Source organism: Pyxicephalus adspersus, chromosome Z (genome assembly GCF_032062135.1).
Source record: "Pyxicephalus adspersus chromosome Z, UCB_Pads_2.0, whole genome shotgun sequence".
Lineage (NCBI taxonomy): Eukaryota > Metazoa > Chordata > Amphibia > Anura > Pyxicephalidae > Pyxicephalus > Pyxicephalus adspersus.
In genome coordinates this window covers 40,068,120-40,093,914 of record NC_092871.1, presented here as the reverse complement: position 1 = coordinate 40,093,914, position 25,795 = coordinate 40,068,120, and the positions used below count along the sequence as shown (strand labels likewise).

The following is a 25,795-nucleotide window of genomic DNA, read 5'->3' as shown; positions in this document are numbered from 1 at the left end:
TACATCTACCAAGGCAATATGAATGCTGTCATTGATGACTAACCATTTTAAAAATGCTAGTTCTCGGCTTCCCTGTTTATCCTGTGAATTTACAACTGCATAACCAGAGATGTATTCAGATGAGGAGCCCTTTGTTTTGAATTTCCTCTTCTTTATGTTGTTCCCCACTTGTTTAGGGTAGAAAAATTAAAGTCAAGTAACCTGCATTAAAAAAAAACAGACAGCAGTGGCAGCCACTGGATTTCTTTTAGTTGGTAATTGTTATAGTTAAATGATTCAGTAGGGATGATTCACTAAAAAAATTAAAAACAAATGAAGTTTGCTCACTTAGCAACACTTCTGCTAGTTAATATGATAAAGCTTTTTACTTTACTCATCCAATTATGTGTAAAGAAAAATTATTTTGTAGTAATTTGCTCATAATTTTCAATATAGTATATTCACATCATGTTAGCAACATGAAAATAAATCTGTACAGTGCTCTGCTTTTGCCAGCCATTTCTATCTATTAAAAAATACATTGAGAATTGCTGTGTAAATAGAGTTGCAGATGCTAATACTGTCAAAAAAGGGATGTCATGCTTAATATTTATAAACACTGTTCAGAGACATAGACTAGAGATACAAAGTAATCGTGTGACTTGCATCTACTTTGTTTTATTCATATGTAGCTGAATGAAACAGAGTAATGATATCAGTTAAAGTAGTTGAACACTTTTTCATTACCTATTTAGCTCATCACTTAGCCCTAATTCATTCTAATAAACCCTAATTGAATGTTTAACCCCATGCCTATCATTATTTTCTTGCAATTTTTTTCTCTCTATTTTTTTAAGCAATTATATTTTATCCCATTTTAATGTGGATATTTACCAACATGTTTTTTCTACAGAACCCCACAAATGTGTCTATTATTCTCCATTTGCTGCAACATTCCCTTCATGTTTAATTATTTTATCAGATCCTACATCAGATTAGAATTGTAAAACTGCCTGTGTGTATTAGTTCTAACATTTCTATTGAGGCAAATACAATTTTGTACAGATTGTAATCCTTTTATTATTTAGTGATACAGACCAGTCCACTGTTTTACATTTGCTAAACGGTAATTTGAGGGAGTATTTTCTTCTTCTTTCTGCTTTCTTCCCTCCCCTACTGTTTTAGAATATTGTAAAGATTAGACAGTAAACCTTGCTATAAATTGGTTTGATAGCAATATTGTCAAATTACATATCATAAGCAAGGTATTTCCTGCATTCAACACATCTGTAAAACAAGTCCTGAACTGTTAGGGATTGTTGCAACAGCATTTAAAACTGATTCTTCATTTTTCTAAACAAATGTGCACTTATTGAACTATTTTCTTTGTTTTCAGAGAGCAGACATAGCTGTTGCCCCTCTCACCATTACTCTGGTACGGGAAGAAGTGATTGATTTTTCCAAACCATTTATGAGCCTTGGCATTTCCATCATGATTAAGAAGCCTCAAAAATCCAAACCAGGAGTGTTTTCCTTCCTGGACCCCTTGGCCTATGAAATATGGATGTGTATAGTTTTTGCATATATCGGAGTCAGTGTAGTTCTTTTCCTTGTGAGCAGATTCAGCCCTTATGAATGGCACTTGGAAGACACAGATGAAGCTCGTGACCCACAGAATCCTCCAGATCCACCAAATGAATTTGGAATATTTAACAGCCTTTGGTTTTCCCTGGGTGCCTTTATGCAGCAAGGATGCGATATTTCTCCAAGGTTTGTTCCATATCACACCATCACCTTCTTGCATTTTATGGTCATACCCTGGCGCCATGGTGTATATATGTTAATTTTATCAACCATTTTTAATTCAATTGTTCTTGCTTCAAAATCCACTGAGTGCTAAGCTTCATATTAAATCATAATGCTTGCCACCATCACTCATGTATAATTGGTATGAGCCCAAGACCCCTTATACATGCTAATTTAAACTTATATTCACCATGTTGAGACTGTAAAATGCATAGGGTCTTTTTGTTTCAGCAATGCTTGGAGGTCTACCGTGTTTTTGCTGCATATCTCATTTTACGGTCATCTGCTTGGTGCATATAACATATGTTGCTATGCAAAAGTAAGGGCTTCTTACTCTGAAGACACATGCAACAGCAGGTTAATTACCTCTGTTCTGAGGCTTATCATCTCATGCATTTCTCTCTTCATTTATGTTATTGCAAAACTTACTTGCACTTCATTTCCCTTGTGCTTTCAATTCCTTTGTTTTTTTCTGTCTATTTCATTTGCATGTTGTTCAGGGCTGTTAAATCTTCTTTTTTATGTCATAAAAAATGTTATTTTTGACACTTACAATGTACAAGCTACAAACAAAAATCTGTATTGCAATGCATCATTAATGATTGAAATGTTTATGTAAGGTTTACCTTAAAACTTTTTGATTTGGACATTTTCAGACCTGTTTTTAAATGTTTACTTCACTTGTCAGAAGTCCATCACATTTTCCTGATAGCATGTTTTAATTTCCTTTGGCTTTATTGCTTTGGTCAGAGGCTAGAATTTTGTCACCTGAAATGTATGTTTGTGACCATCTTGGGAGATAATTCAGTATCTTTACATCTGTCCCCAGAAACATTGATGTCCTCCTGTATCACTTTACAACAAAAACAACCACCTTTGTTTTCAAATAGCGAAGACACAGCAAAATGTCTCCCGTTCATCCTCCCCCTGCTTCCATAAAGCAGAATACTGTCATCTGTACATGGCTCCTTTGTTCTACCGTCCTTGGAAATAATCTCCATAGATTTTTCCAGTCTGTACAGGATTTAGGGATGTCAGCAGTGTATAATTCCTAACATTGCCCCTGCCTAACTCTGATAACTTCTTAACTACTGCCTAATAATTGACTACTTAACTAAGCTTTTCGATTTTAGGGGGGAGAGAGTGGAGGAAAAGACAGGCTTTTAAAAGGCAGAGGTGATAAATAAATAGAAAAGTTTTAATTTGTGTTTTTTGTAGCCCCATTATTAGCATAGACCTACTAAAAAAAGGAATATATTCAAATAACATATAATAAATTAGATATAATAATACTGTGTTTACAATCTCACACGAATACTAACATTGTGTGGGTGTCTTAAGATCCCTACACAAATTGCCCCAAGGCTTCTTCAGGGAGGATTGAGATCAAGATGTTGTGAGTAATCATGATAACAAAAGAAAATAGGAATAAAGAATTTTAGCATCTCTCAGTGCTAACAGAAATATGGTTTATAAATAACAAAGTATTTAATCTTACATGGAGCAATCATGATGACTGGATTAGAAAGGACATGTAGGAATCTCTATATCAGGGTGTCCCAATAGTGTTAAGTAGGGATTCCTAGAGGTAGTAATACAGATCATCATTAAAAAAATTAGATCAACTTAAGGGAATAAAGTTTAATTCTATAGGAAATAGAATACTTACAGATATATTGTGTGGCTCTAGGAGGCAGCGTATAAAATAATACAATCACAAGGTAGGATGTACACCATTGCTTAAATAATATTTTGACTACTCGGGTGTAGTTGAGGGAAAGAAAAAGGATGTGTTACTGATAGGGGAATACAGAAAGTATAAATATTAGACAATAAATTTAGTAAGGGTTGAACCAAGTTTGGTATGTGTGTATATATTATGTACAGTTAATAAAATGCTTACTGTAAAATATGCACATATCATAAGGGGGGGGGGGGGGGCAGTTGTGACTTGTATAAATGCCTTTCCTTGTTTAATTAGTTATTTAAAACAACTTCTTTGGTAGATGGCCCATTAAAATGAAAATACCACCTACTCTTACTATTATGTGCACAACTCGAATGTTCCCACTGTCAATTGGAGGACTTTCAACATTAATAGCAAAGCCCCTATAAATAATAGAATCACCAAATTTGCTAGGTAAGTGTGGGAGAACAGTGGCAACAAGGAAAAAATACAAAAGTTCCAAAAGACCTTGTAGTTCTCCAGAAAATGGCAGGCAAAATGACAGCAGGCAAATAGGATTTTTGCGTGATGGACAGCGTCCTAAATAGCATAAACATTAGTACATTGAGAAAGGGTGAACTCAACCCACCAGCAACAGTCTCTGCTGTCAAAACAGCAGGAAAACGCGTTGCTATTTAATGTACGCACCCCTATTGAATTTACATAGCTGCATAATATCTTAACTGTATATAAATCATGTTTATTAATATTATTATTAGCCACCTGGGTGGTTAGCCCGAGCCTGGTTCGGGGTAAGAAAACTTGCTACAATCGTTTACTCCGAACCAGGTTCGGGGTAGCTAAAAATAGAAACACGCATTAAAGTGCAATTCCGATTGTCATACAACATTGTATGACAATCGGATTACAACTGAAAAAAACAACTTACCTTGTCCCCGCAGCTCCTCCGGAGACATCTTCTCTCTTCAGTCTTCACCCGATGTGTGCAGTGACGATCTCCGGGGATTCTTGGTGACGTCGCTGCAAGCGTCGGTGCGGGCGGGAGGCAAATATTTTGTATTGGATTCAATACAAAGTCCTGTATCCAATCCAATACAAAATAATACAAAATATATTTATGTGGTTTTGTTTATAGGTATATGACGTTGGACCACACTAAAATTTACCACACTAGGAAGGTGTTTTAGAAAAATATATTACTATACAGTATACCAAATTATTGCATTTTCAGTATTTTTTACTTATTTATGCATTCTTCTTTAAGCTGATTTTTGTGTTTTTTATTTAATTTTATTATTAAAGTTAATTTTTTTTTTTACATGATTGTGTGTTTTAAACTTTATTATATTCAGGATATCTACTAGACCCTTGTTCGGACATATTTCTGTAAGTTACAGGTCTACAATTTAAAAAAAACATTTCATGATTAACAGTGTGCCGAAATCAGAAAATCCAGAAATTTTGGTACAGAAATCCAGACATCAGTGAAACGCCCAGGTGGTTAATAATAATATTAATAATATTAGTAATTGCTAGCTGGGATAATGACCTGGATGACTTGTTAGAAATGCCACCCATAAAGTTTTGGTTTTCCAGAAAATGGCAGGCAAAGTGACAGCAGGCAAATATGATTTTTGCGTGATGGACAGCTTCCAGAATGCAGCATAAACATTAGGACATTGAGAAAGGGTGAACTCAACCCACTAGCAGTAGTCTCTGCTGTCAAAACAGCAGGAGAATGCATTGCAATTTAATGTACACACCCATATTTAATTTATATAGCTGCATAATGTGTTTACGCTATATAAATCCTGTTTAATAATAATAATAATTGCTAGCTGGCATCATGACCTGGATTTATTATTATTATTAATATTAATAAACAGGATTTATATAGTGCCAACATATTACGCAGCGCTGTACATTAAATTGGGGGTTGCAAATGACAGACTAATACAGACAGTGATACAGGAGGAGAGCACCCTGCCCTGAAGAGCTTACAATCTAGTAGATGACATATGTCAGGAATGCCACCTATAAAATTGTGGACAAGTAGTGCAGTGACATTAGGCAAAAGAATGGGGGACCAGAGACAAAGTGTGGGTCAGCGAGAGCAGTAGCAGAGTGTGGCCTTTGGTCAGCTATCGCCAGGGAGACCGCATTGGTAAGAGTCATGCAGAGCTGGGTGTAGTGCATCATCAATGCCACCTCGAGGTGTGTAATACAATTTAAGGGAGTACTGATAGGCGGCAGCAACATCAGCAGGAGGAGGCGGTGGGCCCTGAGAATAAGCTTGGACCGCATTGGTAACTGACATCTAAAGCTGGGTGTAATGCGTCAATGACACCCAGAAGTGTGTAATACAATTTTCGTGAATGGAGTACTGGATAGGCTGCAGAAGCAACAGCAGGAGGAGGAGACGGTGGGCCCTGAAACGGAGCATGGACGGCATTGGTAACTGGCATTTAGAGCTGGGTGTAGTGCATCGTCAATGACACCCAGAGGTGTGTAATAAAGTTTTATAAATGGAGTACTGGACAGGCGGCAGAAGCAACAGCATGAGGAGGAGGCAGTGGGCCCTGAGACGGAGCGTGGAGGGCATTGGTAACTGGCATCTAGAGCTGGGTGTAGTACATCGTCAATGACACCCAGAAGTGTTTAATAGAATTTTTGTGAATGGAGCACTGGACAGGCGGCAGCCACAACAGCATGAGGGGGAGGTGGTGGGCCCCGAGATGGAGCGTGGACCGCATTTGTAACTGGTATCTAGAGCTGAGTGTAGTGCATCGTCAATGACACCCAGAAGTGTGTAATACAATTTTTGTGAATGGAGTACTGGGCAGGCGGCAGCAGCAACAGCAGGAGGAGGAGGTGGTGGGCCCTGAGACGAAGCGTGGACGGCGTTGTAACTGGCATCTAGAGCTGGGTGTAGTGCATTGTCAATGACACCCAGAAGTGTGTAATACAGTTTTTGTGAATAGAGTACTGGACAGGCGGCAGCAGCAACAGCAGGGGGAGGAGGCAGTGGGCCCTGAGATGAAATTTGTGATTAAACGTAGGAGGGCCAGTTCAAGATGTTTTGTGCGCCAGCACTGTTGCTGTAGTCTGTGGTGCCGGAAGAATAGGAAGGTAGACGATATTACTAGTTGGCATCATGAAATGGATGACATGAATGTCAACCCGCAATCTTACAATACTTAGCTGAAAAATTAGGCAAAAGCAAGGATACCTATCAGTGTGGCAGTACTAAGGATTTTCAGCTGCAGTTTGTTGGCCTCCCAGAAGCAGCAGAAATGTCAAGTAAATTGCTAGCTGGCACAATGGCAGGCATGATATGGCGATGAATGCCACCCCTGGATGTTGCCATAACTAGCAGAAAAATTCAGCTGAGGCAGGCCCAGCTGACGGTGTTTTTGTGACAGGCAGCCACAGACAACGTTTGTCGCCACAAAACCTGCGGGCAGAAGTTACATCCTCGCAGCTGGAAGTCTGGCTCGCATCAACCTCCTGAGACATATTAGCAATGACAGTTGGAGGTGGAGAAGGAGTCAATGGAGGTGGAAGAAGAGATGATGACGTAGTTGCACCTCCTTCAAGAAAACGCAAGTACTACTGCAATTTTGGTTTGTGGTTCTTGGGCATGTGGGAAAGCAGGCATGTTGCACCCAAATGTTATCCGAACTGTCCTCTGCAAATCTGCTTGTGGCACAGGATGCAGATTGCTACGCACCCGTCATCGTCTTTCAGCATGAAAAAGGATCACGCTGGAGAGGTGCGTACAAATGCAGCCAGCAAGTGATGACCACACTCCCTAAGGGTCTCAAAGTGTGCCTCCTGCTCTGAAATTCGCAATGACAGATCCTCAGGCTGTTCGTCAAACAACAAGGGAGAGTCATTGGGAGGTACAAGCACATTAGCAACGCTAACTCCTGTCTTTGCTCCTGTCATGGCTGTGCTGGTTGCTGCTGCTGCTGCAGAAGAAGAGCCTGCTGCACTTGAGGCCCCTAAAACCCAGTCCACAATACTCTCCACATGACGTGACTGTATGATTGTAGTCTGACATCCCAATAAATCAACCAGTGTACTGGTGCTCCACACACATCTCAGACCTGTTTTACAACTTGTGCTGCTGCCTCCAATAGTTTGCTGCTGCTGCTGTCCTACAGTGGTGGACTCCCAGGGAGTATGCCCCCTGCCAGATGCGGCAGGTCACCCAACACCACGCCTTCCCCTGCGTCTACCGCTCATCTTTTACTTATTCGGCCTAAAATGCACCTGTACCAAATGATCTTTGGTAAATAGCAAGACGTATCAAACAATAAAATATGTATATTGTTTTTAGATTAATGCAGATTTTTGTTTCTGGCTTTTTTGATAGATTGCAAGTGGTATCAGAATGAAGTATCTGTATTTTTTTGAGAAATACAGACATTTTTCTGGCTTTTTTGATAGATAGCAAGTGGTATCAGAATTAAATATCTGCAGTTTTTGGAGAGTAGGACAGAAATGTTTCTGCTTTTTTTGCTAGATAGCAAGAGGTTATACAGAAGGCTCCTAACCTGTCCCTGTCACAATTTACTTCTCTCCCTGCATCCTTCCTTCACACAGAGCACAAGACGGAGTGACTGACCCCTCCTTCCTTCCCTGTATATATGCCTGTGCTCAGATTTCTCCTTATTGGGCTGCTGGGCCTTGCTGTGCATCCTGGGAGTAAATTTGCTCCCAGCCATGCCATTTCTGCCGGAAATAGTCACTGTTCCCATCCCTGCATTTTCTCTGGTTTGTTCGGTGAAAACACGACCTCATGGCGAATCACAAGTCCGTTCTCGCTTAAATGTTCGGTAAGCAAGAAAGGCCCGATTCGCCGCAAGATCGAACTTACAAATCTCGCTCGCTCATCCCTATCTATTATATATATTATAAAATGAAAAAGAAGTTCTTCTGACCTTGGACCCTAAGTGTAAGGCTTTGACACCAAAATGTTTAAGAAGCATGAGATGCATATGTACTCTTCAGCATAAAGACATATACAACATCATAGTATTGTCAGAACACTTTTCCTGTATTCTTGTTATATTTACTGAGATGTCAACAATAAATACTTATGAGGTATAAAAAGCATTTGATTCAGTTTCTCCTTAGTTGTTTTTATAGCTTAGTGTCTTTCTTGCAATCAATTAGAACAGGGGTCGGCAAAGTTTTATGACCACTAAGCCATTTATGGGGTGGGCGGGAGCACACTAGGCTAAACCCACCCTAATGGCTCTGCCCATCACCAGGGAACGCCCCCTGAAGTGAAATCCCTCTACTCCGTATGAATTGCGGAAGAGGGGGATTTACCTTCAGGGAGCTTTCCCTATTTACCGCAGCGGCAGAAGTATCAAAGCCGGCCGTGGTAAATAAAGGAGCAACTGCAAGGAGCCGGCACCGGAGCTCCAGCTCGAGTAGTTCCTAACGCCCCCTGGATGATCCGCTGGCAACCTGCAGCTCCAGAGCGGGCCGACATTAGCCTGATCAGCCAGGGGGCGTTAGGCTGGAATGAACTACCTGCTAAGCCATATCTGGCCTAAAGGCCGGAGTTTGCCGACCCCTGAATTAGAACATAACAAACTAGAGCTTTTCTGTCACTAATTCATTATTTCCTCCCACTGTAGTGCAAGTAGGCACAGCTTTCATGAGAGTGGCAACTCTGCTCTATATTCAGCAGCAATGCAGCATTGTTTTCCACACTGTCACAGGGTGCTGCATTAGGTAAACTTTACAGGCAGGATCATCATGTACCTGTGCAATTTTACAAAAGAAGAACTAACATAAAACTAAAAGTGTAGTTGCACTTGTAATTAAGTGCTGCCCAAATAGTACCAAGATTTGTTGTTTATAACAACAAGAGTATCTTAGAGACATTACATTCCAAAACATATTGAAAGCTGACTATTTAGAACCACCGAAACAGGGAAATTAGAGTTTTTTATGTTATCATGGACACCTTGAAATTGGTTAACAAATACATGTTGTAACTTGTGCAAGTTTTATCCTTGTTGTGTTTTTTGTATCTGTTGTTCTCTTCCCTTTATGAAGCTCTTTAACATGAAGTTGAGGGTGTTAATCTGCTGTTGATATTGTGTTTGCCCAGTTAGAGAGACCGGCAAATAAGTTTTATGACATCACAAGGGAAGCTTTTTCTCAAATATTTGGTAACTCATAAATTAGGTTTTTGATTAATAGTGTTACTGCACCAGACACATTTAGTTTCAATGATCAAAAAATAAATACAAATCATGCCAGTCTGATCAAAATGTTTTTGCTCTTATTAATTTTGAGAATGGGCTCATTGCACCAGTTACTACTTTCAGCCTTTTGTAACATTTTCAGAAGAAATTAAGTAGCACATATCACTTAGTCTCTGTGATCAAAAATTATCAATACATAATGAATTTTGGTTGGTTGGTTGGTCAACCCATGTTGTGTTTATATCACCGGCATTTTTTTTTATCCATACAGGTATAACAAAGGTCAACGAGTTGTAATACACTTGACAACTTTCTATCCCCTCACCTGCATGGGATGAGATGTCCTTTGTTAACATTCATACATAAAATGTCATCCAGTTAAAAATACTGCATATTTGTAGTTACACAATGACCAAAGGATAGTCACACAAATATATCTCTGTAAAAGTTTATTTTGAAAGAAAATTATTTTATGGGTTAGTTAACAACTATGAAAATAAGTTGCATATAAATAGGTTCTAAATAAAAAAAAAAATCACAATTTTATGACATTTAAATAACGCAGTTTAAGTTTTATGCAAATCTGAGGCATATAACATTTCAAGAAATACAGTAATAGATTTTTATCCTAAATATATTTTTTTAATACTCTAGACATTTTTAGAAGCTGTTCATTTAGTTTATCTCTGAAACATGATCAATACTTTTTTCCCACTTGTTGTATTTCTTAGGGCTGCTTTATAACAATTTAATATTTCATATTGTCTTTTAGTTTTAGTAATTGCAAAGGACAGATCATGGTGATTGTTACTTATTCTTTATCATTATCTGTGCTTATTTTCAGTTGTGTGTCTTCTGAGAGATGTTGGTGTCTACTTTGTAGAGAAGGTTTTTTAGAATAACTGGATAAATATCTACTCTTCTTTATCTTGCAGATCCCTCTCTGGACGAATAGTTGGAGGCGTGTGGTGGTTCTTCACTTTAATCATAATCTCCTCCTATACTGCCAACTTAGCTGCTTTCCTTACTGTGGAAAGAATGGTGTCTCCTATAGAGAGTGCAGAGGACCTTGCAAAGCAAACAGAAATAGCATATGGCACTTTGGATTCGGGCTCTACCAAAGAATTTTTCCGGGTATGTTCATTGAATGTTGTTTTATTATATTATGATGTATTTTATATTTTTAATTTTACAGTTCCTATACTAATATTCCTACTGTAATCATACATGCTACACAAGAAAGTATTCCAAGTGGCATGGCTGCAGTTCACCACTTTGTAACCAGTACTAAACTAGCCAAAGCCCTGAATATAATTAAAATGAAAGTGGTTTAGAATCCTTTTTTCACAGGTGTTCATTCAGCAGCTCAGGTCTCTGCCCATTAACCCTTTACATACATTTCAATAGGAACGTAAAACCCTCATTACCAAGGGCATGCAAGCATTTATAGGAGGTTTCAAAACAATTGAAAGCGCACATCTGCTTAGTACAGTATCCCAGCAAATTCTCATAAATGCATGTCAAAACACCTACTCCTAATTTTAATATAGTATTCACTCTTAAAAAAGAAAAGTCCTTTGAGAAAAAAAATTCTGTGTTACCACACAATGTGCATGCCTAAATATCTATGGATACTGTGTAGTACAAATAGTGGAAATAAAAAATGACAAAGCTACTATACTTTACCTTCAAATCACTCTGCAGCTCCTGAACGACTTTAATTTCTAAACATATACATAAACAACCCCTGTTACTACCCTTTCTTGCATTAACCTATTAATGACTTCCTTACTCCTAACCTCTTCCAACACCTAGCTTCAAGGCTTCTCAAGCAATGACTCTTCTCTTTGGAATTCCTTTACTCATCCTATTAGTTTTGCTCTTACCTTTAGCACATTCAAACAACCTCTAAAACCCACCTCTATAATTTCACCTACCCCCCAGGGTATATTTACCATGCCTTTTGTATACAATTCTGCTTAACTTCTTGAATTGTAAACATGTTTGGGTCTCCACTTCCACTCCACAGTTACAGATCCCTGGATAGATGTGAATGGTGGCAAATCGTAATAAAAAGTACACCTATTTTTTGGCAGTTTTTAAAAGAAGTAAAAACTGAGATTGCACTAGACCCAGTCGTATAGTATGTATAAGTGATCATTTGTTAATAATTTTCTCAAATGGAAAGGAAAGTTTAAAAATGTTAATTTTACAAATATGTTAATGTGAACAGAGCAGGTAGGTGGAACATAGGCTGTACTTTTCAAAACCCCACCCTAAGCACTCTTCCAATGCTGAAGGGCATGTAGGTTGGTGCCAACATAGCAAGAGGCTGCACCGTGGCCATTACCTTGTTGTTGGGATACCAGTGTGCATTACTGGCATGATGGGCTGGTTTATTTTGAGAGGGGCTAGGCTTTTTTTCATTGAAAACAAAAATGACATTTATGCTGCTGAAACTATTTCTAAACAGACAGCAAATAAATTGAAAAGACAGTCCTATTATTTAACTATAGTCCAACAGAAATATGTTCAATGTTTGGATGACAAAAGGCTTGGCTACATTCAGCTATGCAAGATTTGCCTGTCAGCAGCCTGAATATTTACTTGAGTGAATGCTGGCATAAACCGATGGACAAATCCTGTCTTAGATCCTGAAATCTTGAAACAAATTTATGTGACTAAAGTTCATTTGGCAGGCCTTTGAAAATATACCCTACTGGATTACCAAAAAAAGCTGGAGGTGGTCTTTCCTACTTATTTGACATGGCAAAGACTAGAATTCTTTTTTCCTTGTAATCTATATTGAGATGCAAGAAACACCAGATCTTTATTTTGACTAAATAAATTTCTTTTTTTTGCCACCAGCGATCTAAAATAGCAGTCTATGAGAAAATGTGGTCTTATATGAAGTCTGCAGAACCATCTGTGTTTACTAAAACCACGGACGATGGTGTTGCTCGTGTTCGGAAATCTAAAGGAAAGTTTGCCTTCTTGCTGGAATCTACGATGAACGAGTACATTGAACAGAGAAAGCCATGTGACACCATGAAAGTTGGAGGAAACCTCGACTCCAAAGGCTACGGAGTGGCAACACCAAAAGGCTCAGCATTAAGGTGGGTGGAATAATATAACAATATGTATGTTGTTATAGTATTCCACCTTCCCTGATGTGTTGTGTTTTTCTTTACTTTTTTGTGGCTATTTGAGGTAACATGGTATACACTTTTATCTAGGCAAGATGGTAATTGGTTATTTTTTTATGTAACTATTCACATTTTGCCTCCTGCTCACACTTTATTTTACAGCTCAGTGGCTTTTTAATTTATATGTTGAAAGCCACATTTAATTGGTGTATGTGATGAATGTTATTTGCATGATGTGAGATTTGTGTTTAGTAGTCTGTCAGTGATCCCTTATCCCCTTCCATCTTGCATATTTTAGTTAGATGGATAACATGCCCATCCTAAAACACAAACCACCTTATTATACTTGAACTAGCCTTTACTATTGTTATTTTTTAGTTTTGTATAAATCTTAGACAATTTGTCCTTTGTGCTCCTAAATATTCTAATTTCCTTGGTAGAGATGTGCGATTTTTTTTTCATTTTGCTGAATTCAGATGCAATTTATTACCAAAAGACAAACACAAAAAAATATTTGAAGCAACTAACTGCTTCTACAATAGCATTTCATCATCAACTGGTAAAGTGGAATTGTATATTTAGAGATTTACTGAGAACTAAAAAAATTAGTTATTGTTTGTCTTTTAAGAAAAATGATATTTAGGAAAAATTCACAAAGCACATTTAAAGACATTCGCACAACTCTATTCCTAATAGCCTCTTGTACATTTTCTTACAAGTTATGTTTTATCGTTTCAAGAAATGCTGTTAACCTGGCAGTATTAAAACTGAATGAGCAAGGACTCTTGGACAAATTGAAAAACAAATGGTGGTACGACAAAGGAGAATGCGGCAGCGGGGGAGGTGACTCCAAGGTCAGCCTCAATGTCACCACAATCGGGTACCTTAGTCAAGAGTAATCGGCAAGACTGTTATTTTAGTAGTCAAGAAAAAGACCAATGTTAACAAAATAACTAATGGAAAAAAATAGTTATTTTCACAGTACCTCTGAAATGTAAATCATATGTTGTTTGGCATATACCTCTGGATGCCTTTTCCACTTAGAAATCAACATAACATTGGTTATCAAAAGGAAAATGAAAGCTATGTTTGAGAAAAAAAAATTAATGCGTGGTCTACATAATTTATAATAGCATACACAGCATAATGCATTGTGGCATTCAGGTGAAATTCTTTTATAGCATAGTTCTCTGAAGAAAACCATCACCTAAAGTCCTTAACTTGGTAAAATAGATTATGTTGGCTTCTTTGACAGTGCGTAATATACATGGTGGGCAATGTTAAATGATTTCACATTACATTCACATGGTAAAAAATATATAGGTGTAAACAACTGTGCTTCTATGTTCCCCAACTTATAAACATAAGAGAGATTTCAATTACAAATAGGATTTATTTGTAAAATAAAAATTAAACATTTAGACTAACAGAATTAATCATCTTTAAAATTATAGCTAAATGCTGTACAAATACAAGCTGAATGACATTTTGGGTGCATTTATCAACAAATTGCTGGCAAACTTTACTTACGTCCCCCCGATATTTGTTCAATTTCTAACCCAGATTAGATTTGCCATGTTCTCTTATTTATTTACGGTAGTTGCTACCAAATCGTTTGGTGAAAACAAAATTCACCCATGTGCATATTTATTCAAACAAAATTTATCCAACTTCTTCTTTAATTAAAAAATGTGCTGTTCTGTACTAATCTTTTTTTTATGACTGCGAATTAAAGTTCTGTATGAATCAACTTTTTTTTTACCTGGCGCAGTGTTCAAACTATACTCTAGTTTAAAGAGAAGAATGTGTTTTTTAGGTGCTTGTCTTTGATTTTTTAAATTTGTAATTTATGAAGAGTGTGTTTTAATAGAGGTTTATCATGAAAACTTTTGTGTGTATTTTTTGTTTTTTGGGTTTTTTTTTTACTGTTAAATCGAAAGATTCTATGTCTTGACTATCCAAATATAAACACCTGTATTTATATATGTACCAAACCCATAGTCCATGGTCTCCCAATATTGGTAGGGACCCCATAATTAAAGGGTAAAGCCTTAATCTCTCAACCTGTCCCTGGAGATCCACAAATCAAGGTTATTGGTATCCTGAAGCCACCATTAATATTATGGACCTCCAATAGGCTCCTGCTTACCTTGAAAATGAGAACAGTTGTGTAAAGGTTTCCTTTATCCTTCCCAGAAAGTGCCTAGTAGTCCTAATAATAATGACTATAGAAGTATTTTATTTAAAAAAAAGTACAACATATACAGACAGTTTTCTATTTTTTTTATTTCCTTGTATGTTCCAAGAAAAAAATCTTCATCAATCATGGCACCCAGTGCTGTAAATCCATGTCAGTCATGACTAGCACTAATCATTAGGCCTAACTTGTCTACTGGTGATGTTTCAAAGAAAGATTCTCTGGCAAATGCTATGTAAATACAGTGCTGGCTGGTTGGTTTACATTTGCAGAATCAGTCATTGACCTATTCAGTAAATAATTTATCATTAATGATGAATCTGTGAATCTGCAGCAGTGTCAGTTCGCAAACTATGTTTGGCGATTCGTTCTCCACAGATCTGATGTGTATTTACAATTCTAAATGCATCTTATGGTATTTAAAAAAAAAGGAGGTATGTGTTGTATTTTTATGGATAAAATACAATGTCTTGTTTATTTTCAAAACTAAATACCTATTACTGAGACTATGGAAGGTTACTTACTTTGCTACTGCCCCATTTTTTCTGGCTAGTTTGGGCCTGGTATGGACAGGATAGAGGGGGCACAATTTTACTGTCTTTCTTTTCCTGGCCTGTCATTTTCAATATTTGTAGAAAGATCTGGCACTACTTTTATTATTTTATTTACAGGTAAATTTAAGTTTCATTTTTTACTTCCAAGCCTAAACACATTTTCAGCACAATGGTGGCTACTGCTAACCCACTGGGGTAATGTTCCCCCAAGTTGTGTGGGCAACATGATGGCTCAGAGGTTAGTGCTCTGGCCTTTGCAGCGCTAGGTCCCAGGTTTGAATCTCAGCCAGGACACAATCTGCATGGAGTTTGCAGGTTTTCCCTGTGTCTGCGTCGGTTTCCTCTGGGTACTCCGGTTAACTCCTACATCCCCCCCAAAAAAACATGCAGTTAGGTTACTTGGCTACCCCTAAAAATTGACCTTAGACTGTATTAAAGACATATGACCATGGTAGGGCCATCAGATTGTGAGCTTCTTTGAGGGACAGCTAGTGACATGACTATGGACTTTGTACAGTGCTGTGTAATATGATGGTGCTATTTAAATACTGTGTAGTAGTAAAAATAATAAAATTAATTGTTGATAGAACCCTTTAATATGAAGAATTTTAACATTAAGAAAAAAAAGACACATGACATAGCAAGGAGAGGAAGCCGGACTGGAGCTTACACAAGAAAATGTATACCTCTAGGCGACAAAGCTTTGGGTGGTGTCAAGAAGGGTTAGATTTTATTGCTGTCCATGTCCCCATTGTAAAGATTCACTACTCTTTGTCATACGGTCTTTAACTTGTTTACTGCCTGTCCTTTGACTACTGTCACCAAGACAAAAAGTTTGGGCAACTCCAAAACAGTTGTCCCCAAAAACAAGAGGGACACCTGTTCAAGGAGCTACTGTCTAAGAGGAAAATTACTTTAACTTTGGTAAATTTCCAGTAACCATCCTGTGTTTTTTCTTGTTACAAGAGTTATAACCCTTTCCTACTCTGTCTAAAACTAGAAAATCAGTACTTTCCCAATCTCCAAGTATTTGTTCCTAAGCAGCTGATCAGCTAGTGGGAGAAAAGGGAGTGATACACAAGCTGCCTCATTTTGGAAAGTGTTTTTTGTCGCTCCTGAAAGCTGAATCGGGAGCTGCAGGGGAGCAAAATAAAGGTGGGTGTGTGGTGCTGAATAGTATGACAGCTATTTTTAGTTTTTTAAAAATACAACCATGAATATTTGAATCTAGAGCGCAAAGTTTGTTACATAGAAAGTCAAAGTCAGTGGGACAGTTGGACCTTTCCTAGTAAAAACATATAATATTTAAAGCTGTGCTAACATGATCAATGAAAAAAAATGCTGTGTTTTAGTATTCCCAATATAGTAACTATAAAGTAATAAGTAAGTATTTTGCAAGAAATTACACCAAACACTTTCAAGTTTACAGAAAGTTAAACAACTCTTATCTTACCAAAAAGCCATTTTGGAATAGCCATCTGATACTCCACCTGTGAGGATGATTTGGTTGTTGTTACCCAGGGTAAATAAGACCAGTCTATTCATCATTCACTTCTCCTATGGAGCAGGTAATTGGAGGATACAAATTACAACCATTAAAAAAAACCTAACTAATGTACATGATATTTACACTTATTTCCACATTTAAGTCACATTGCTCTCTGTATCTCAGTGGAAAAGGTATCCACACTTTCTGGAGAATGGTTACTGATGAATTCCAAATCAATATAGAAGAATTAAATTTAAAGCCTTGTGCTAGTTTAGTCTTGTTTTTACATTGTTATGCTTTTAACAGTGTGTGCCGATTACTCAAAGCGATATAGGCAGGACCTGGTAATTTAGCGTCACTTGTAGTGTTAAAACTAAGGTGATATTCAGGTTGCCTGCAGTTCAAGATCTCTGTGTCCAGGGTCCCTGCTTTATCGCTTTGTATAGTATGAAAATAGTTTTAAGCTTGAATAACATAAAATAACATAATATAATGTTATTTATGTTATTTCCCACGTGAAGAACTCCCGTAAACCTTGCAGTATTGAAACTCAGTGAACAAGGCATCTTAGACAAGCTGAAAAACAAATGGTGGTACGATAAGGGTGAATGTGGAGCCAAGGACTCCGGAAGTAAGGTCAGTCGCAGAAGGTCTTTTGAATTGAATAGAAGTCCCATTTTGACTCACCTCTCATGCACACAAACTTTTATTTTTTAAAACACAGTTGTAAAAAAATAAATACCATAAAGATTAGCACGATTCTTATCATGCAAAATTCAATGGACAAAATTTACCAAGGGTTGACAGTAGCACATCTCAATATGGGTTATGTAAAGGTCATCACACTGAATGGTGTCACTCAGTAAACTTTACTTAGTATACCTTTCACATTTTTTACATTTTATTTTTAGACATTTTCAATTGGCAATTTACATAAAAGGATAGTGTTTCATATAAAGTATTTTATTTAAGGGGAAATAAAAAAGAGCTATTAAAACATACATTTATTAATAGTTTATTATCACAAATGTTACAATGCAGGTCTTTATGGAGTACATTGTCATAGCCCTATCCCAAGGAGAGTTTACAGTTAAATAATTTCCCTCACCACAGTCATTCTCTAGGTTAATATTGCTCAGTCTTAGCAGTATGTGTTAGTTCTGGTGCACAAACAAAAAAAAAACAACACAAAATTGGTAAAATATACACACTTCAGGCAGAGTGTGAAAACTCAATGACTCAACATAATGGTTCTAACTGCATAGATATTATTCTGTGCTGATTGGCTACTGTGGGTAACTTGTGTTGAAGAATTGGGTTTGTCCCATCAGTGGAAAGTGTTTATTGATTGGCTGGTATCGATTACAGTACTTAGTACATAGCATTTTACTTTGTGCTGTAATAATAAAAAAACATTTTTTTACTGAGAATTTAGTCTTTATGCAACTTATGTCATGGTGCCCAACTCAGTTTATGGTATACAATAAAATTAAATAAATAAAATGCAGGATGGAGTTCTAAATGGTTGTTCCCATCTTTTATCAGAGGTCATGTGCCCAAAGCTACATTTTTGAGACTGGCACATTGTCCATTATCCTCTTGTTGGTGGATAAATTAGCTTATCTTATATACACGTTTATACTTAGCTTCTCTTTCATTTGCAACACCATAGTGAATCTACCCAAGTTAAAATTAGGTCTTAAAAACATATATCAAGAGTTCTAAAGACTTCTGCAGTAAGCAATAGTGATCTAGTGAAAATTCAATGGGAATAAATATGCCAAAACACTGTAAGCACTGTGTAGCATTGTGAATATATTTCCTAACATTCAAATAGCTTTCTGCAAGACTAAATTAGCCTATGGAACTGTTAGCATATCCTGGTCATGTAACTGCTTTATTCACATTCCATTTGCATTATAGTTGATGGATTACTTGTTTCCCTTTAAATAAACATTTTTCTTCACTAACACTTAGGTAAAACTGCTACATTTCAATACACAATAATAATTACACAATCAATGTTTAAGAACTAGTGCGATCCACAAGTTTCAAGGAATACAACATGCTTTTTTTTTCTAATCAGCTTTATTCTTTAAATTACTATCATTATTAGAATTATTATTACACAGTATCAGTAGATCACTTCATCCAACATTCATACTTTATGTACATTCACTCATTTATATGCTGCTGTTTAGGTAGCCTGTAAAGTTGCTTGGAAACGTTTCAGCTTAACTTCTACAATTCTATTTTTTGTGACCTATTTATTAAAGCACTCACTGAATGACCACTAAAATGTAATTGTTGGTCACTCCCTAAGTGGTTTAATCAATACGCTTTTAAAGTTTTGGCCAAATTAAATCAATGTTTCTTTTTTTAGATATGTTACTGTTTTGAGTAAGAGATTCTCAAGCACCAAATTAATACATTTTAGAAGAATTAAGCTGTATTAAGGATTTAGCATTTCTAGGGTACATCCGGATTAACATCAACTATCTTTTTTTAAGTTTTCAATCTGCGTAAAAAAGATTATGGCATAATGCAAAGAACTGTATTATGGTAGTTTATCAGTAATATGGCTGGAATTAATGCTAAATACTCTGAAAGATTAACTTCCAATAATCCCAATCAAATGACACAGTTATATAAATTTTTACTGAATTGGACTACTTTGAATATTTCTTTTGGCCACATTATCAAGCATGAAAGTGTTAAAGCTCTGTTTATGAGAGATATAGTCTCAGATTTCCCAGGGCTCATCCAGTGAAGGATATGTTACAATGGTGATATAGGAAAAATTTGTAATAGAAATACAAAACCTTTACAAGGTTAGAGAAAGCTACATATTTCAGATTTATATTTACAATAAATTAGCGAAAGTATAGTGACTTTTGAGTCATAGTGTTGTAGTTTTAATAATATGTTACATTATTAGAATAAAATATTATAGGATATTGAAGTGGAGAGTACATATATGTATGAAGAATATTTAGGTTGTAGCTAAAAAAGTAAAAGCAACATACAAAGTTAACTTCTGCATGTAAGGTGTCACATTCATGTAGCTATTGGTTTTAGAAAATTAGGAAGCACTGGGTTTTTAGGTCAGGGATGATTTTAAAAATTGTTGAAAATATGTATAGGTATGCCATGAAACTAACAAAGTTGTTCATTTCTCTTAGGACAAGACAAGTGCCCTGAGCCTCAGTAATGTTGCAGGGGTATTCTATATTCTTGTTGGAGGTCTTGGACTAGCCATGATGGTGGCTTTGATAGAGTTCTGCTACAAATCACGAGCAGAATCCAAAAGAATGAAACTGACAAAGAACGCACAAAACTTTAAACCTCCTCCTGCAACCAGCACCCAGAATTACGCCACTTACAGAGAAGGTTACAATGTCTATGGAACAGAGAGTGTTAAAATTTAAGGGTATGACATAGATACATGAAGTGATTCATATACTAATCTTGTTCTTTCATTTTCAGTTATTTTATCGGTATGTAAGTGTGTGTTTATTTTGGTTATACAATCTTCAGTGAACCAAGAATATTTACTGATTGAAGTACGACCTATTGTTTCAGAAAGTCATAAAGAGTAATAAAGCCACAAAACAGCCATGGTCAGAGAAGATTTAGATACATTCTCTTCCTATTTTTCCTACAAAAACATTGGAGAGGCTTCAATGGAAGTAGTTTTTTTTTTAAACTACACAAACCTAGTTAGTACTTCCTCTAGTTTGAGACTGACAACACTACAACAGAGGGAAGAACCTCTCTATGGTTCTTCATCTTTTACTAACAGCCATTTACACAAAATTTGGAGTCATAATGTAGATGTCTGGTATTCCTATGAAAACCTTTATTACGTCTCCTTTATAAAAGAGAAGATGGGGTTCTTCAAAATTACAGATGTTTATTACTAAATAGTTTTTTCTTCTCTGGGTTATCATTTCTGTTCCAATGAGGTTAATACTTTACATGCAAAGTCCTATTTCATATCTAACCCCCTAGAGTTGAAATTCATGATACATACCTTGTATTTCATGCAAAGTAAATATAACATTATTCTCTTGCAGATATTCAACAAGAACAACCAAGTGATTGGGTTAACAGTTGAGAATGAGGCTTCCTCCTACATCCTGACCATCTGAGCCAGTTCAACTCTCTCTTTGATGTCAGGAATAACACAAAATGCTGATGGTGCAAAGAACTTTTACTAGAAAGAACTGTTTTGTTTTTTTCCTTCAGTGCCTTATGGAACATTCTGAGACTCACAACAATGCAAACTGAAATGCTAATGCTTTGCTTGAAAAAAACAAACAAATAATCTTAAACTGGCCACAAGAAAAGAATATCTTGTGTAAGAAAATGTAGTGTTGTAAAGAAAATGTTCTAAAAAGCCATTGATTATTAGCACTCTACAGGGCCTCAGATGGTCTATATGCATTTTTAAAGGTGCGTTCACTCTCTTGTAACATTTTCCCACTGTCTTGTCTTTGTTGTAGTTACTTGCTATTTGTCTCACTTAAATCACTCAAGCTGTCAGGGGTACATATTTTTAAAACAGATTTAAATGAATGCCTCAGCTTCAATGGAAATTAAAATAAAATCTTAGAGATCAAGAAAACATAAAAATGTACTATTGTGTAAAGGAGCTCACTGTGTGTCTACATTTATTTTATTGTGTGTAGAGTGAATGCACTTTTAAATTTACTGTGTTACTTTATTATGTTTTTGCTGTTATTGTTAGCAAAGTTGTTATATGGTATTAATGACAGCCTGATAACTAACAATGTCTTTTGGGTTCTTCTTAATAATGGTAAAGCCTATACCTGAAGTATAACCTCTATCTTTCCTCTGAGATAAACACAATGAATGCAACATTTAGGCATGGAAGAAAAGAAACAACATATTAATTTCAGGTTATATATATATATTAATATTTTTTTATACCTACAGATCTGATACACTGCTTAGGAAATTAAGCAGTGACTTGTTTAGTGTTTTACCAGGCTTCATGTGACATATAAAAATGTCCTATTCCTGGAACTTATGTATCAAGTGCAGACACAGACACCATTTATTTAGCTCATCTAAGCCATAGTGTTTAATAAATCAGGATGATGCTGTTTAAGCTACAAGCATTTGTTCACAAATCATGGCAGATTTGCTAACAATTTATGCTAGTTATTATCAAGATATAGCAGACGTTTATGTATTCTTAAAGTTACAATAATATTTGCAATGATGTGTAAATTTAGGCAGATCATAATGTTAAATAAATCAGCTTATGGCTAGAGCAACTCTATCAAAGCATACTGTGGAGTGTATTATTATACTTACCATTTATTGGCATATTGGAGTTCCAGTACTATATATCTAATTACATATTGAAGTTCCAATATTATATATGAAAAACAATTAGGCTTAGCTGTCACCTCTGAGCAACAACCCAAACTTTTACTTACTTTTCAAATAGCAACATAAGGCTTATTTGTCGAAATAAACTAATGTTTAAAAAAATCAAATGTAAACTTTATGGGCTTATCAGCTAATATGGACAGTAGGTTGGGCAGAGACAAGCTGGAATAGGCAGGTAGAGTTACTTGCAAGTAAGTAGCTAGAAGCAATTCTATTTTTTCTTTAATGCTGAAGATGTTTGGTAGTTTATCCAAGTCACTTCCTCAGTTCCAACACAGGGAAACATTCCCAACACTAGAACTAGAAAGATTGCTTGGATATGCTGAAATGCTTCTTTAACAGTTTAGAACAAGACTGGGTAAATACTACTAGCTATATCATGACCTAGGTAAATAGGAACATCCACAAACAAATTGCAAGTAAACAAAAGAACCTGGACTGCATTGTACAACACATGGGTAGATTTTCCTACTGTGGGTACATTCTTAAATTCACTGGCACTGATTCACTTTACACATCCATTTCTGTTTTTGGGAACTTAAAGGAAAACTATAACTTCCCCTTGCACATGAATGGATGATTAAAGTGAGAAAAATCTCACTGGGCTTGCTGAATATTCTGCTCCTTTAGTACATAAATCAAATTTTCTATAAGACACTTTTCATACACAACTTTGTGAACTTTAGGAAAAACAAGCTAAATGACAATTTTTACCTACTGACAAAATGGCTCTTCCACAATATTCGTTAATGTATATTAATAAAATGATACTTGCTATCAGGTAAACAAAAGATAAATTCCTTATGGTACAACCACATGTAATAATTTTAGATAGATGCAATTATAATAATACTTGCTTGCACAAAAAATTAAAAAAAGGTTGTGTTCCCTATCATACAACATAAAAAACAATTAGAAAGATACACTTAGAAAGATATAATAAACACTACTCAGCACCAGATATAACACTAAATGTTTAAAAACGTTATTTGATACATGGGTTCCAAGTTCCAGTTTTGCATAAACTATATTGAAGTGATTGATTCAAACAAATCCTCAAGCTAGAACTAAGATGTTAAAAGAAAATATCAAACTGTGCTTCAGAGTTAGAGAATCCCAAGAGTTAAAGCACTAAATCTTGGTATGCTGACACACAATAAAAATGTGTCAGTAGTGATCTCAAATTGCTTTGACCCTTTGACCCGCTGTAAAACACGCAATCCACTATAATATAACTTTAGGCTCTAGGTAAAAATCTCTTTTAAAGACTTATATACTACCATAGAGCAGGGGTCTGCAACCTGCGGCTCCGGAGCCGCATGCGGCTCTTCAGCCTCCTTGTTGTGGCTCCCTTCAGCTGCCGCGGGGAGATCTCTGATGGGGGATCCCCTTCCTCCCAAGACACTGCGGAGGAGGGGGATTCCCTATCCGGTGTTCTAATGAAAAAAAATCTACCAGTGAAATAAATCTACCACGGGGCGTGTACAAATGGGTGTGTACAATGACATCCCCCTCCTTTGAACCCCAATTCCTCTAGAATGGGGAGATGTACAAAACCAAAAATGTAGGTGCAAGTGGGGGACACCTGTGACTAACACCCCCTAAAATTTAATTGTTAGGCTATCATCAGAACATAAAGAACTCTGCCCATCAAAATATTCTACCCTGTTACACATTGCTGGAGGCTTCTAGCACCTGAACCCCAATTACTCAAGATTGGGGGGGAGGCGGTACAGGTGACCAAAATAGAGGTGCAAGTGGGGGACACCTATGGCTAACACCACCTACAATTGAATCGCTAAGGCATCGTCAGAAAATAAAGAACTCTGCCCATCAAAATATTCTACCCTGTTACACATTGCTGGAGGCTTCTAGCACCTGAACCCCAATTACTCAAGATTGGGGGGTACAGGTGAACAAAATTAAAGCTGCAAATGAGGGACACCTGTGGCTAACACCCCTTAAAATTTCATCGCTAAGGCATCGTCAGAACATAAAGAACTCTGCCCATCCAAAAAATCTACCCTGTTACGTTAGAAGCCTCCAGCTTCTACTGTAACAGGATGATACGTTAGAAGCTGGAGGCTTCTAGGGGCATAGTTCAGTGTTTAATTTATTTCAAAGTAGGCCTACACATGCACACTTGTTGTAACAGGTAAAATTAAAAAAATATTAAAACTTTTAAAAGTTTATAAACTGTGTTATGTTTTGCGGCTCCAGACTATTTTTCTTTAGTGGAAGAGGAGGCAAAATGGCTCTTTTGATAGTAAAGGTTGCTGACCCCTGCCATAGAGTAATGGTTGGTTTGATATATACTGCTCTATATTTTACTCTCAGTTGTATCCAGTGTTAAGAAAAGTTCCTATAGTAAGTATGAATTGTTAGGTAGATGTGTAATACCTTGATGTTGTGCAGGGGATCCACATCATAAAACATGAAACAATTATTTCCAATAGATTCTATCAGGTATCTTTTATGTTCTGTCCTAACCAATCAACTGTTTAATATACCCGAGAGGCAGTGATCTTTCCGTACCCCACTCTTTTAATCATACTGTGATTGTAGCCCAAAGGACATTTATCTCAGATAAAATAATGCTTTAGTTCATAATAGATGAGAAGCAGTTGTGATGAGGATCACATTAGCTTGCACTCACTTAGAATAAGCTCTATTTCCATTGGATATATATATATATATATATATATATATATATATATATATATATATATATATCATCTTTTTTCAAATATTGTACTATACTACATAAATATTGCTGTATAACTATGGTGCCTGGGACATGTCAATACTAAGATCATCAGAGGATGCAGAGAGACAGATGTGACTCTGTCTCAAGCCTCTTGTGCTGTAAATCTTTTATAGTCAACGCTCTGGCCAACTGAGCCATCACATGCTAGAATGTAAGAACCCATGATATATCAATATGTAAACATGCATTTAAGTTATTCGGTGTGAGATAAATATTGGAATGTACATGCATGAATGTTGTCAAACTGCATTCCTTTGACATCTGTGTGTATTTCTTATATCCACTGCCAATGTGCCGCAGTTGGAAGATGACAGAGAAGCAAGGAATGGATGGGTCATGTCTAAAGGTGACATCTCTAAATGAAGCAAAGTTCTTTCATTTATTGTGTTATAGTGTAAATTTGTCCTGTTTAAAATCCCCATTGCCTCTGTTTTACTACCAGCCATAATTTACTATTATACAAGCTGTATTCTTACTAGGCTAAAGATTTTTAAAATATAAATTCAGTAATCTATTTTT

At 36.4% G+C, this 25,795-nt stretch overlaps 1 protein-coding gene across 6 annotated transcripts in view; it reads left to right on the top strand.

Moving 5' to 3' along the window:
- The window catches only part of GRIA3 (glutamate ionotropic receptor AMPA type subunit 3), a 299,657-nt gene extending 275,498 nt beyond the window's left edge, over positions 1-24,159 (top strand). Inside the window, exons 11-16 of one of the 6 annotated variants that reach the window (XR_011923281.1) lie at positions 1,376-1,749; positions 10,638-10,836; positions 12,571-12,818; positions 13,588-13,702; positions 17,610-17,724; positions 20,271-20,410. Coding sequence is in view for 5 of the 6 variants with exons in the window: in XM_072429787.1 (XP_072285888.1) it covers positions 1,376-1,749; positions 10,638-10,836; positions 12,571-12,818; positions 13,588-13,702; positions 20,271-20,516 (1,182 nt within the window). In the remaining variant the exon portion in view is untranslated. Of the gene's footprint in view, positions 1-1,375; positions 1,750-10,637; positions 10,837-12,570; positions 12,819-13,587; positions 13,703-17,609; positions 17,770-20,270; positions 20,519-21,164 lie in introns of those variants that run through there. The other 5 variants (XM_072429787.1, XM_072429788.1, XM_072429789.1 and 2 more) reach the window with 5 other exon arrangements.
- The last annotated feature ends 1,636 nt before the right edge of the window (positions 24,160-25,795 follow it).